The sequence below is a fragment of the Colossoma macropomum genome, unplaced genomic scaffold (assembly GCF_904425465.1).
Source record: "Colossoma macropomum unplaced genomic scaffold, Colossoma_macropomum, whole genome shotgun sequence".
Lineage (NCBI taxonomy): Eukaryota > Metazoa > Chordata > Actinopteri > Characiformes > Serrasalmidae > Colossoma > Colossoma macropomum.
This window is the reverse complement of record NW_023496050.1, coordinates 1,883,511-1,898,129: the sequence shown is the minus strand read 5'-3', so window position 1 is coordinate 1,898,129 and position 14,619 is coordinate 1,883,511. Positions and strand designations below refer to the sequence as shown.

General features: G+C 37.5%; 1 protein-coding gene across 1 annotated transcript; it reads right to left on the bottom strand.

The window, feature by feature from the left end:
* Positions 1-303: 303 nt before the first annotated feature.
* Positions 304-14,565, bottom strand: LOC118804553. Its single transcript, XM_036565052.1, has 14 exons — positions 14,508-14,565; positions 12,339-12,782; positions 11,783-12,169; positions 11,635-11,700; positions 9,891-10,286; positions 9,320-9,706; positions 9,152-9,223; positions 7,582-8,031; positions 6,249-6,638; positions 6,092-6,157; positions 5,393-5,788; positions 3,762-4,151; positions 3,566-3,637; positions 304-1,084 (listed from the first exon to the last, which is right to left on the bottom strand). Exons 1-14 carry the CDS (start codon positions 14,539-14,541, stop codon positions 501-503), a joined length of 4,134 nt encoding a protein of 1,377 aa, XP_036420945.1. The 5' UTR covers positions 14,542-14,565; the 3' UTR covers positions 304-500.
* Between the last annotated feature and the right edge of the window lie 54 nt (positions 14,566-14,619).

The following is a 14,619-nucleotide window of genomic DNA, read 5'->3' as shown; positions in this document are numbered from 1 at the left end:
CTGGGCATGCTTTCACCTGAATTGGAATGGACCTGTAGTAACAGCAGTCAGTGCTTGAACTCCCACAGACCTGGCGAGTGACCACTCCATCCTCTATCTCAGGATGAGGACCACTGAGCCACAGAGTGAAGTAAGTACTACATCTGGATGTAGGAACACAGCTTTCTGCCATACGGATGCTCTTCCCATAATACAACAACCGGTACCAGCCATTCCAGGGGAATCTTCTGTCACAAACTCCCAGCCCAGTCTCATTATTGGCTCTCCATGGCTGATCCAAAGCAGTATAATTATTGCAGGGATCAAAAGCTGGACTGTTTAAAACAACTATTAAGGACACAAAGACAACAGTTGTGTGATTAAACCATGTGATTAAATGGTTTGAAAGATTTTTTTTGTTGATCATTCATATGATCCTCTACTCCAGTGGTTCCTAACCCTGTTCTGGAGGACCCCATATCCTGCTTCCTTCTGTTGAGACTCCTTCTACAGACATGATCCTACTTAGCTAATTTATAAGCCCTTACTGGGTTTAACTGAGTGCATTTGAGAAGGTAAAACAAGTGAATATTCCAGAACCACAGCTGGGAAACTACATAAATGAAACATGAATGGTAAAGAGAAGTAACTGTACCTGCAGTGTAGACAGGCATTGGGATTGATAAACTTGGCTTTACAAGTTTGTAGACATAGTAGTGTCCTGGACACGCTTTCACTTGGATTGGGTTGGAGTTATATTTACTGCACTGGGCTGTGTAGTAGCCATTGTTATAGGATCCATAGATTTCTCGTGTCACAATGCCATCTTTCACAAGCGGATGTGAGCCACTAAGCAAAAGTGGCGTGTGACCACCCGATGTCATTGTGCTCGCACACCACTCAGGAATTTGTGCATTTCGTCCCTGAAGATAAAGCCGATACCAGCCGTTCCATTCAGGGATGCTGTCATCATGAGTGCCATAATACCTGGAGGAACCAGAAGTGTAGTAGCCAAAGCCATAGTTACTGTATGGTGTTCTCCAGATGTCATCAAGAACGTTGTAATTTTTACAGGGGTCAAAAGTGGAGTTGATTGGACTTGTTGCTGTGGAAATAGATACATTACAAACAAATGATGAGAACAGAATGTATGTTAAACATAAAGAAAAAAAATAACAGTATTACAAATAATTGTGCATTTGCATACGTGTAAAAGCAATGTAAAGACAAACTCCACTTTTAAAATTCATTAAGTAATTGTGTTGAGACAATGTACGGTATATGTCCAGTGGTAATATACTTTTTTCACTGCTCCACCATTTTTCAGTTTGAATGAATGAAACATTCCAAACATTCCCAAAGTTAAACTTGGTGATACACAATAACATTACTGCAAGGGACAAAGCCAAAAACCAATGTTAGCTGTGATCTTTGGACCTTTAGGTAGCACTGCATTTAAAATATATTTGATTCTATAGTGGGAATCACTGTAATGGCTCAGGAACAATTCTAAAAACCACTGCATGGAAACATAGTTCGCCGCTGCATCCACAAATGCAAGTTAAAACTTTACCATGCAAAGAAGAAACCACATAGAAACAGGATCCAGAAATGCCACCACATTGTCATTTACGAAGTAGAAAAGTATCATGTGGTCTAACAAATACATTTTTTTAATTCTATTTGGAAATCATGAACTAAGACTAAAGAGGAGAGGGACCATCAGGCTTTTTATCAGTCACAGTTCAAAAGCCAACAATCCCTAAAGGTACAGGGGTGCATTAATGCACATGGCTTGAGTGACTTGCACATTTGCGAAGGCACCATTAATGCTAAACAATATATACAGATTTTGGAGCAACATATGCTGCCATCCAGACGACGGCCTTGCGCATTTCAGCAAGACAATGCCAAATTACATTCTACAATAGCATGGCTCTGCAGTATAAGAGTCTTTAACATTTGATATGTTGTCATTGTACTATTTTCAACGGAAAATGTGGTGTAAACATCACTGCATTCTGTTTTTATTGACATAGTTAATAGTTAATTGACTTCAGCAAAAAAGTTTGACCCTTGATAAAATTTGATGTTTGTTACACATTAACAATACATGCAACACCAATGTACCTGTGTAACTGATGTATTTCACTAGTGCAGCTTTTGTAAATACACGAGTATCAATTTCAGTTTTTAATTATGTAATTACAGAAGTGTAATTTGATAGTTGTAAAAGCACATTCTCTTATGTAATTACAAATGTAACAGAGTAAACTCTTGTTTTCCAACAAGATTTTTCTGATTGTAACAGGAGGTCTACAATTACCAGCACTGTGACATGGTAACCTAACCAAAGTGTCAAACTATTCGGTATTCACACAGCAGCAGCACACATCTTCAAACATAACTTAGCAGCTTATTATGTAATTATTATACCTACAAAGCAATTTCTGTATAACCAACCTGTAATGTGATTCATTTATTTTAAATTCGTCATTCATTTAAAGGCATACATTTTTACATAGCTACTGTTGTATAATGGTATGATGGTACAAACAATGTAATGTAATTTAACAGTACCCCAAAAAAAGATATACCTTTTAAATTTAAATGGACATTTGCTCTTGCTGTGTAAATACTGTCACATTATACAATGGTCTAGATGCAGTGTAAGTAGTCTTTTAATGTCAGGAAATACACACCTCCAGTTACAGCTAGAAATGTCTTGTTAGAAAAACAGCAGCTTATACAAATGTAATTACATTAACTCTATTACATGTATGTAATAACATTACAGAAAATATGCTGTTGCAACTATCCTGAGTAATAGCTGAAGCTGATACACATGTATATAGTTGTTGGAGATGCTTAATATATGTAGGACCATAAAAGTTGTTGTTTTTCCATTAAAAATGTAATTCAGTAAAAATATAAGTATCAGTAATATTCAAATATCAAAACCAGTAAAGAACACATCTTCCCAAACTACACTTAAATATACCAACAAAGTACAATCACTCAAGCATCTTCCACGCCTGCCTTTTGGATTCCAAACATTAATAAGGTTTTAAAAGGTTTTTCCTTTGAACCACACCATCAACCAACAAATGTTCAAATGGACGGAAAACTACAGGGATAAGTTTCTAATCTATGTTTCCAGCCATTCCACCTTGTGCCATCTTCAACACAGCTTCCTTACCGAAGTAACAGCATTGCCAAAACCATCTTTACTTAAAATTTCAGCAATGCCAGTATTCTTGAAAATGACAGATCCAAATACTAGCACTCTCAACGAAACCACTATACCCAACAAAGTTGCGTCCAAAATATGTTACAGATGCAAATCATGAGAGCTACATCAAAGTATTAATACTTGTTTTCACTCAATTTGTCACTCATTTTGCCAATTCATTTTTTTCATTTTTTTTTTTTTTGCTATTTGTCGATTTTGTTGAAAAATCTTTTGCTTCTGAAAATCGTCCTTTGCTTCTGACTCCTGGTACATTTTAAAGGAGGTGGTGGTCCTGATTTTATATAAGAGTTTGCACACCCATTATTTTACCTCCAACTCATGGTAATAACCTACTTAAGCTCATGTTGAATTCTATATTTTTGGGTGAAGTTGTTGGAACTGAAGTCGGAGTAATTGTGTTGGAGTCTAAAAAAAACAAGAAAAGATGTTTTAAAAAAAGGATGAAGGAATGCTAAAATATAATTTAAAATAATAATAATAATAATAATAATAATAATAATAATAATAATAATAAATAAATAAGCAGGACCTGTACAGTAAGCCATATTGCAGTAGTTTGGGCGGACAAGCTCATACACATAGTAGTTTCCTGGACATGCTTTGACTTGAACTGTGGTAGACTTGTAGTAATAGCAGTCATATCCTCCATTCCCACAGAGCTGGCGAGTGACCACTCCATCCTCTATCTGAGGATGAGGACCATTGAGCCACAGAGTGTAAGAAGTACCACATCTGGATGTAGGAACACAGCTCTCTGCCATACGGATGTTCATCCAATGATAGAACATCCGGTACCACCCGTTCCAGTTGAAGTTACCATCACAAATGTTCAAACCAGTTTCATTGTTGGCTCTCCAGGGTTGATCCAGAGAAGTGTAGTTATTGCAGGGATCATAACTGGGGCGGTGAATGCCAGTAACTGTCAAAAAATAAATAGATTTAAAAAATGTAAATATATATATATATATATATATATATATATATATATATATATATATATATATATATATATATTAAGAATGATTAAATATGTTAATAAATTTCAAGAGCTGTTTTGTTTGAAAACCAGTGAAATTTTGTATTTTGAAAAAATATTTGCCCATTTTGAATTTGATGCCAACAACATGTTCCAAAAAAAAGTTTGGATGGGGGCAACAAAAGGCTGGTAAAGTTGTGTAATGCTACACCTGCTGGTTAATTGGCAACAGGTCAGTAACCATTAGTAAGTAATGACTGAGTATAAAAAGAGTCCTTCAGAAGTAAAGATGCAAAGGGGTTCACCACTCTGTGAAAGACTGCAAATAATCATCTTTTCATCATCTATGGTACATAATATCATTAAAAGATTCAGAGAATCTGGAGAAATCTCTGTATGCAAGGAACAAGGCCAAAAACCAGTATTTGCTGGCCGTGATCTATGGGCCCTCAGGCGGCACTGCATTAAAAACAGACATGGATCTGCAGTGGAAATCACTGCATGAGCTCAGAAACACTTCTGAAAACCACTGTCTGTTCATCGCTGCGTCCATAAATGCAAGTTAAAACTCTAAAATGCAGGAAACCATACATAAAGTGTATCCAGAAAAGCTGCCACTTTCTTTGGGCCCAAGCTCATTCACAATGGTCTGAGGAGAAGTGGAGAAGTGTCCTATGGTCCAACAAATCAACATTTGAAATTCTTTTTGGAAATCATGGACACTGTGTCCTCCAGGCTAAAGACCACTCAGCTTGTTCTCAGTGCACAGTTCAAAAGCCAGTATTCATGATGGTATAGGGGTGCATTAGTGCACATCTGTGAAGGCACCATTAACGCTGAAAGATATATACAGGTTTTGGCAGCATGTGCTGACATCCAGATGATATCTTTTTCAAGGAAGGCCTAAATTATTTCAGCAAGACAATGCTGCAAGACAATTATTTCAGCAATTAAATTTCACGAGGAACGGACCAACAGAAATGGTCCAAAATTATTCGGAAAAAATTCTTTTTACATTAACTCCCATTACAACTTACAAAGTTTTTGTTCCTTCTTTTATAATGTTGCTTTTTTGGTTTTGTTCTGACAATCAATCAATCAATCAGTCAATCAATCAATAAATACACAAATAAGGTCCATCAAAGCTATCACTCTGTAATCACTGTTTCATATATCATCTGTACCTGCACAGTAAGAAGGTATTGGGATGGAAATGTCCGGCTTGACAAATTTATAGACATAGTAATCTCCTGGACAGGCCTTCACTTGGATTGGTTTGGATCTGTAGGCTGTGCACTGGCTACCACTGGATCCATAAATGTCTCGAGTGACGATGCCATCCTCTGGCTTTGGATGAGAACCTCCAAGCGAAAGTGGTGTGTAACCACCACATGTCACGTAGCTCATACACCACTCAGGAAGCTGAGCACTCACTCCCTGTAGATACAGTCGATACCAGCCGTTCCATTTAACAAGAGTGTCATCATTGCCATTGTTATTGCTTCCAATGCCTCTCCAGTAGTCATCCAGAACACTGTAGTTGTTGCAGGGGTCAAATGTGGAATTGTTTAGAGTGAGCGCTATGTAGGAGAAAACACATTTATACAAATTAATAATTGGTATTTAGTGTATCAGAATACTTAATTAGAGAATGCTTACTGAAGTCTAACATAAAAACCCGTATGTGAACATAAACATGTGGGTACAAAAATTGACTTCATGGATTCCTTTGCATGCCTTGCATATGTAGGATGTGGAACCATATATATATTTTCAAGCTAAGTGTATGGGATCAGACGTATGATTCACATGCAGAGGATACGTGTTTAATATTCATAATGGATCTATAGAAACTGAAGGGTACTGTATTTATAAAAACCTACATATGGTCGTGTTGGATTGTCCACCACTTGTCTCAGTTGGTGGTGCAGGAGTAATGGTGCTGGCATCTGAAAAGAGAAAAAAAAATAATACATTCCTGACATTGTGTTAAACATTTTTGATGGCTGAAAAATCCATGAATGTGATAACCAACTGTACCTGTACAGTAAGCTGCATTGCAGGTGCTTGGACTGACAAACCCATACACATAATAGTTGCCTGGACATGCTTTTACTTTAATTGGGGTGGATTTGTAATAGCAGCAGTCACTTCCAGTGCTGCCACAGACCTGGCGAGTGACCACTCCATCCTCTATCTGAGGATGAGGACCATTGAGCCACAGAGGGTAAGAAGTACCACATCTGGATGTAGGAACACAGCTCTCTGCCAAACGGATGTTCATCCCATGATAGAACAGCCGGTACCAGCCGTTCCAGTTGAAATGACTGTCACAGACTCCCAGTCCAGTCTCATTGTTGGCTCTCCATGGTTGATCCAGGGAGATATATTTATTGCAGGGGTCATAACTGATGTAACTGTTTACAGCAACTGTCATGGAAACAAAGAATGCTTGTAAGCTGCCAGCTTGTGATAGTGTCTGTCTTTTACTGAGTCACTGACTAATTGATCTGCTGTCCCTGGAGTCAATGTTGAAATGTGCATCTTTTTTTTTTAAATGGAAGCATCACCGAAAACAAAAAGTAGGCAATACTTTACGGCTAATTAAAGGAAGAGCTGAAATATGAATGATCAAACAAAATGCATTGACTAAAACATGCCATCCCTCAATTTAAAATGGAATACTATTTTCATATGATAATCGCTAGAACCAAGTTAATTTTATCTAGCTCATATCTAGCTAAGACGTATGCTAGAAGGTACAAAATTAGTATCTTCATTTTTATACTCTCAGATTAAAATGGTAAATTTGCTTGATTAACTGTAGACAATTGTATGAGAGTGTGTTTGTAAAGAAATCAGTATAGACTCTGATAGAGTCTTGTTGTGGAATAAGAGTTTTAAAATCTTGTAGTATGCAAATTTAGAGCTTTTTATAGATATATAGATATTTATCTGAATATGTCTATAGTTTCTTTAATGAAAAACGAATACACAGCTTGTCAGAGTAGTAAAACAAACTGAATTACAATATCAGTTGAATCCACAAGAAAGTAGATCTATTTGGTCTTATTTGCTAACACAGGATGCCAATGGCACAGTGGATCAGACAGAAATCCTAACGTTTTATTGCTACTACAATAAAATTCCCCTTACATTTACTAAACATCTTGCCTATTTAAAATCTCTCTTTTGCCTATTCTTCTTATTATTATTAGAAATACTACTACTACTACTAATAATAATAATACAAATAATAATGCACTATGTTGTAAGCTCTAAAAGAACCTCCCTCCCTCTGCTTCTTACTCTAATGGTACAGTAATTATTATCTTCCAGACAGCTCATGATGATAAATATGAGAAGACTGTACCTGCAGTATATGTAGGCATGGGGATTGATATATCTGGCTTAACCAGTTTGTAGACATAGTAATGTCCTGCACATGCTTTGACTTGAATTGGTTTGGATCTGTAGTAATAGCATTGACCAGTGTACTGATCAAGCCTATAGGATCCATAAATTCCACGGGTTACAACGCCGTCCATCAAACGAGGATGTGAGCCATTAAGCCAAAGTGGGGTGTAACCACCCGATGAAATAGAGTTCAGACACCACTCAGCTATCTGTGCATTTGCTCCCTGGAGGTAAAGCCGATACCAGCCGTTCCACTGAACAAGGGTGTCATCATGACTACTGAAGTAACTGGAGTAACCATAAGTGTAGTACCCATAACCGTAGTAACTGTATGTGGTTCTCCAGATGTCATTAAGAACAGTGTAGTTGTAACAAGGGTCAAACGTTGAGTTGCCCGAATTGGTCGCTGTGGAAATAGAACCATATAGAAGCATTAGGAATTATTAAAATCTCACTCTCAAATTTGTAAAACTTTAGTGCAGTTATATATATATATATATATATATATATATATATATATATATATATATATATATATATGTACATAGAATGCATGTATGCATAAAAAACAAATAACTGTTGGGTAAGGGGTCATATTAAGGCCTTTGCAACCAGGCTGCATGTCATAATGTAGCAGCTGAGAGGTCAGGGAGGTGGTTTCCCTGGGGGAAAGAAGAGTTCCCTGAAAGCTTTAGCTGATGAAAGCGTAGCATTTTCATGGAGCCAGGGAAAGTTGGGACTTGTGCTGTCGAAACCTGGATTTTTTTTTGCTAAAGGTTTCCCTGTCTGATAACATGTCTACCTACTTTGCACCCAATGCAAGATGTAGCCTTACTGCGTCAAACACACAACAAAATCTTTAGCAACTGTTTAGTTGCCAACTCCATATATTTCTTTTAACAATGATGTAATGAAATCCTTATTGCCATGTTTTTATTTTTGAATATGAATGTCTGCCAAATGCTGTAAATGTGATTATGAACAGTGCCCCCAGTGGCCAACTGAAGTCAAATGTTATAAATTGGTAGACATGGACAGGACCAAATTCCACGATTCCACACAAGTCAAAAAAAACATAAAACACCATATATGAGTTTCAAGAGCACAATTTGATTGGTCAATTTAATAATTAATATATAATTGTGATTAGTACATTTCCAACAACTTCTACAGATACCACTACACAACACCATAATGTTTAAGACACCTTCTGACTGAAAACTTTTAAATGCTGATTCTGATTAATATTGGTGTGACATGAGCACACTAGCACAACACAGTAGCTAACCTTGGGTAAAGTTCACTATCATCACTCTATCTGCATTTCAACTACTAAGAAGGCTTTTGGCAGTTTTGTAAAAGATAGACTAGATAGGCCAAAATATTTAAGATATCAGGGTTTAAGAAAGGGGTTTTGAAAATGACTACAAATCTAGTGACAGCCATGAAACACTTGGAGTTTTATTTTTTTGGTTTGGCATAAAGCAAGAAATCTGTGGGGTCTTGAGAGCTTCTTTAACACCTACTTATGGTCATGTTGGATTCTTCTTCATTGGCTGCAGTTGTTGAGTTTGAGGTTGAATTTATGGTACTGTTGTCTAAAGAAAATAAAAAGAAATTGTAAAAGAAGAAATAAACATTCAAAAATCATTTTAAGCTTCAAAAAAGACAAAAAAATGTAAATCTGCAAGTACCTGAGCAGTAAGCCATACTGCAGAAGACTGGGTGGACAAATTCATACACATGGTAGTTGCCTGGGCATGCTTTGACTTGGATTGTAAAAGACTTGATGTAGTAACAGTCACTTCCTCCTTTCCCACAGACCTGGCGAGTGACCACTCCGTCCTCTATCTGAGGATGAGGACCGTTGAGCCACAGACCATGATAAGTACCACATCTTGATACAGGAACACAGCTCTCCGGCATGCGGATATTCATCCCGTGATAAAACAACCGGTACCAGCCGTTCCAGATAAATGATAAATCACAAATATTTACACCAGTTTCATTGGTGGCTCTCCATGGTTGATCCAGAGAAGTGTAGTTATTGCATGGGTCATAACTGGGGTGGCTTGCAGTAACTGTCAGTAAATAGTCAATAATTAGTGTCAACTTCTGTACAAAATCAATGCTGTTTTCGTTTCATTATCTAATTTTGACAACAACAATTCACTATTAAGACTCACTACTACAGATTCACTCCAACACAAACAGGTCAATACTTTCTCTGCACTCTGTAAAGCATGTTGGATAAAGCAACTGTACCTGCACAGTAAGAAGGCATCGGGATGGAAATGTCTGGCTTGACAAATTTATAGACGTAGTAATCTCCTGGACAGGCTTTTACTTGGATTGGTTTGGATCTGTAGGCTGTGCACTGGCTGCCATTGGATCCGTAGACTTCCCGAGTGACAATGCCATCCTCTGGCTGTGGATGAGAACCACTGAGTGAAAGTGGTGTGTAACCACCACATGGCATGAAGCTCACACACCACTCAGACATCTGAGCGCTTTCTCCCTGAAGATACAGCCGATACCAGCCACTCCATTTAACAAGAGTGTCATCATGGCCATCATAGCTGCTCTTGACGCTTCTCCAGTAGTTGTCTAGGACACTATAGTTGTTACAGGGGTCAAAGGTGGAGTTGTTTGTGGTGGGTACTGTGAAGGAAGATGCGTACATAAATGTAATATCTATTAAGATGCTTAACTGTTTTTTAACCAGAGTCAGAATGCTAACGAAGGACACTATAGTTTAACAGGATATCAAAACAGGATGCCAATGCCGGCTTTCGGTTTTTCCACCAATTAATCCAAAATCACTTTTGTTCTCTGCTGACTGGAGAAACGCTTGAAAGTGTCACTGCATATGAAATACATATACTCTACATATACGATACATGACATTTGAGAAACAGACAGGAGTTCAGCTGTCAATTATACCCTTGCATTTTGCATGCTGCAGAGGAAAGCTTGACTTTTATTTTAAATTAAGTACTAAAATGTAAGATGGCATTGAAAGACGCAAACTTCAACTTTATTCAAAGATCCATAAAACTGGACAGCTGGGTCGACCACAGAACTCTTTCCCCCAGAGCTTCCTGCTGGGTTCTTGGATCCCATTTCAAAGACCATGATCTAGCAGTATGTTTTGTTGCTGATTTATCCTCTTACTGTCATTCTAGTTATCATTTACAGGTTCTAAATCTAAACTTAAAAGAATTCAACACCTCTATCAAGTTATTTATCTCAACACAGTGGGCGGATTGAACATGTAGACTGTTTTGCATGAAGTTGACTATAATATTATTTTATTTAAAGTAAAAAAAATGAAATATACTTCACCATAACTTTGTTATTGGGTTGATTAGGACACTGTTTTCTCGATTTTGTGTGAAATGCTAGCGAGCAATTAGGAATGAAAGGGGAGGGGACAGAACCCCCTCCACATGGCATGAAGCTCACACACCATGCAGACATCTGAGCACTTTTGAGCACTAGGTACTAGGTACCTCTTATATTGGTCCTGTCAAGATTCTGAAATAGTTTTGCCAGTATTGCCAGTTCATTCTTACTGCTTACTGAGCTTGTTTATTCTGTCCTGGATGATTTTTTGTTGTTGACCATGCTTGTTTATATCTTTTGCTCAGTTGTTTGAAACTTGTGCCTTGATTTTTGTGTGAATTGACTTGTTCCAGAATCCTGAGAAACCTGTTCAAGTGCTTCATTGAGAGGGATCTCACTAGCTTCATTACAGCCTGGTTTGTAAACTACTCTGAAGTGGGTGTTCAGGAGAGTTCAGACATTCTCTGGAACAGCCTGTCCCCAGTGCAGGACATCATACCAGGATACTTAGGAGGGCCCCCACGATCAAAGACAAAACACATCCCTAACAGATATACCCTCTTAACATTAACACAAACCCTTAATGCTTTTTATTCTTATTTTATTTATTTTATTTTATATTTTATTTTATTTATTAATAGAGACACAAAGGAGAGAAACCTACTCATTGTGATGTTGGACTGTACATCATTGGCCTCAGTTGGTGAAGCTGGAGTTATGGTGCTGGCATCTGATTAGGGGAAAATATGTAAATAATTTTATAATGAAAATGTTAAAAGCACATTCATAAACATGCAAATCAAATGTTTTACCTGTACAATAAGCCATATTACAGGAGGCTGGACTGACAAACTCATACACATAGTAATTGCCTGGACATGCTTTGACACGAATTGGAATGGGTTTGTAGTAGCAGCAGTCACTTCCTCTATTCCCACAGACTTGGCGAGTGACCACTCCATCCTCTATCTCAGGATGAGGACCACTGAGCCACAGAGGGTAATCAGTACCACATCTGGAAACATTCACACAGCTCTCTGCCATACGGATGTTCATCCCATAATAGAACAGCCGGTACCAGCCATTCCAGTTGAAGTTTCTGTCGCAAATTCCTAATCCACTTTCATTATTGGCTCTCCAGGGCTGATCCAAAGAAGTGTATTTATTGCAGGGATCGTAAGTCGGCCTGTTTAAAGCAACTGCAATGGACATGAAATTAAATGCATTGTACTATCATCCCTGGAGATTATATTCATTAATCGAAAAAACAATGTTTGGTAAGGCCTAATGGAACTTGTTTGTAATTAATCTTTACTCTGAGGATATTATTATTGTTCACATTGGGAAAAAGACAGAAAAAGAATGTACCTGCAGTGTATGTAGGCATCAGAATTGATACAGCTGGCTCAACAAGTTTGTAGACATAGTAATGTCCTGGACACGCTTTGACTTGAATTGTGTTGGATGTGTAGTAATTGCACTGGGTGGTGTAGTACCCATTGTTATAGGATCCATAAATTGCACGGGAAACAACACCATCTTTCACAAGGGGATGTGAGCCACCAAGCAACAGTGGGGTGTAACCACCAGATGTCATGAAATTTACACACCATTCAGGAATCTGAGCATTTGTCCCCTGAAGATAAAGCCGGTACCAGCCATTCCATTCTATAGTGGTGTCATCATGACTGCTGTAGTAGCTAGAAGTGCCATAAGTGTAGTAACCATAACCATTGGAAGTGTATATTGTTCTCCAGATGTCATCAAGAACAGTATAGTTGTAACAAGGGTCAGACGTGGAGTTGCTGGTTGCTGTGGAAAACAAATTTCAAAATTGATGCCTATGACACACTTCGAAAAAGTAGCAGAAGAGGCATGTTCATCACTTTTTAAGTGTTTGGGAAGTGAGGATACTACTTTTTGCAGTTTTGCAAGTAGAACTTTGACTAATCCTGCTTGATACAAGACTTCAGCTGATTAACAGTCTGTGGTCGTCATTGTCTGATTCTTCTTTTCATGATGCACCGTATATTTTCAATAGGAGACAGATCTGACATTTTTTTTGTTCATTATTCCTCAAAGATCAGGTAAAAAAATTAAAATGGCTAAAATGCTAAAAATTTGCATTATATATCCGTTTCAGGGTGTGGCTCTTTTTTTTTCCCCTTACCCCTTATGAATCTATAGATACAAAATGCCCTTCAGGCATTTTTGACGACTATTGTTTATATTCTATTTCAATCTAATTTTTGGCTTTTTTGATTTGAGCAGGACAGATTTTCTATGCATCACATTTGACTTTTTCCAATCCACAAGCCACATTTGTTTGTTACAACGGCATTTTACGGCCACTGTTAATAAAAATAAAAATAGTAGACTTTGAGAATAAAGTTCTAATATTTCGAGAAAAAAAGTCGTAATATTTAGAGGAAAAAGCTGTACCGTACGATATTTCGAGAATAAAGTCATACTATTTTGAGAAAAAAGAGGGGCATATTTTGAGAAAAAAAGTTGTAGAATTATGACATTAAAGTGGCATTAATACCAGGAAAGGTTGCAATATTGTGGCCAAAGACTTTGCAAAGGGAAAGCAGCACCTCCTCATGTTAAAATGAGGGACGGTGAGGAGTTGGTGGAGTTATACTTTCATATTGATTTCACCCATAAAGAAACACTCAGTCTCCCTGTGTCTCCAGGCACATCAGCACCAGCCTGTTATTAGTATGAGAAATGGCTGAAACGGCTGTGCAGAAAACTGTGTTTTAACTTGTGTTGTGACTTTATTCTCGAAGTCTACTGTTTTTATTTTTATTAACAGTGGCCCTAAAACGCTGTCGTAGTTTGTCATTTCAATTTTGATTCAAATAGTTTTTCTGGATATGCGCCTCAGTCTGACCGGTCAAATTCCATGTGATTTTTTTCTTCATTCGGGGTGCGGCAGGTTATGACATCAGAATGTGCATCATGAAAGTCAGAGGTGCGCATTCACATATGGCAGCTTAAAAAACTTTTAACAGACATTTAGGTAACATTCATTTTACTTTGTATGTTGTATTTACACTGACTGCTTCATTAAAAGATCTGAACTGAAAGCCTGTCTCTGAAACCTGTTAGCAGTCACTTTCAGTTCATGCTGTAGTTAACAAAATGTGAAACACTGATGTGACATATAGCATGATCGTTTTATTAGCTAGTTATCATAAATAGCTTTGCCTAGTTTTGCTCCTACCTAATCAGCGTATGCACATGTGCATTGGTACTAGACCAACCAATATGAATATGCAAGCAAATGAGACTAGTCTGACCACACAAGTCAAACTTAGTCACTTACAACTTGTAATCTGAACAGTCAGTCTAAAAAGTGAGTTATAAAACAAATCTGATTTGCCCTGCAGTGTGAAGCCTTATACTCTTATTTAATACTGACAGAGAGCTGAGTTATTAAATATGCATTGGTATGAGTTACTATATAAATACTGATATGTTCAAAAACATTTTTTTCAACTTTAAAAGCTTATAGTACCCATGGAAACTTACATGTGGTCCTGATAGGTGCTGCACCAGTGTCCATCGTTGGAGCAATAGTCGGGGTGATTGTACTTGCATCTGTAGAGACCAAATTTTTACATAAAATATGTACAGAAAATGG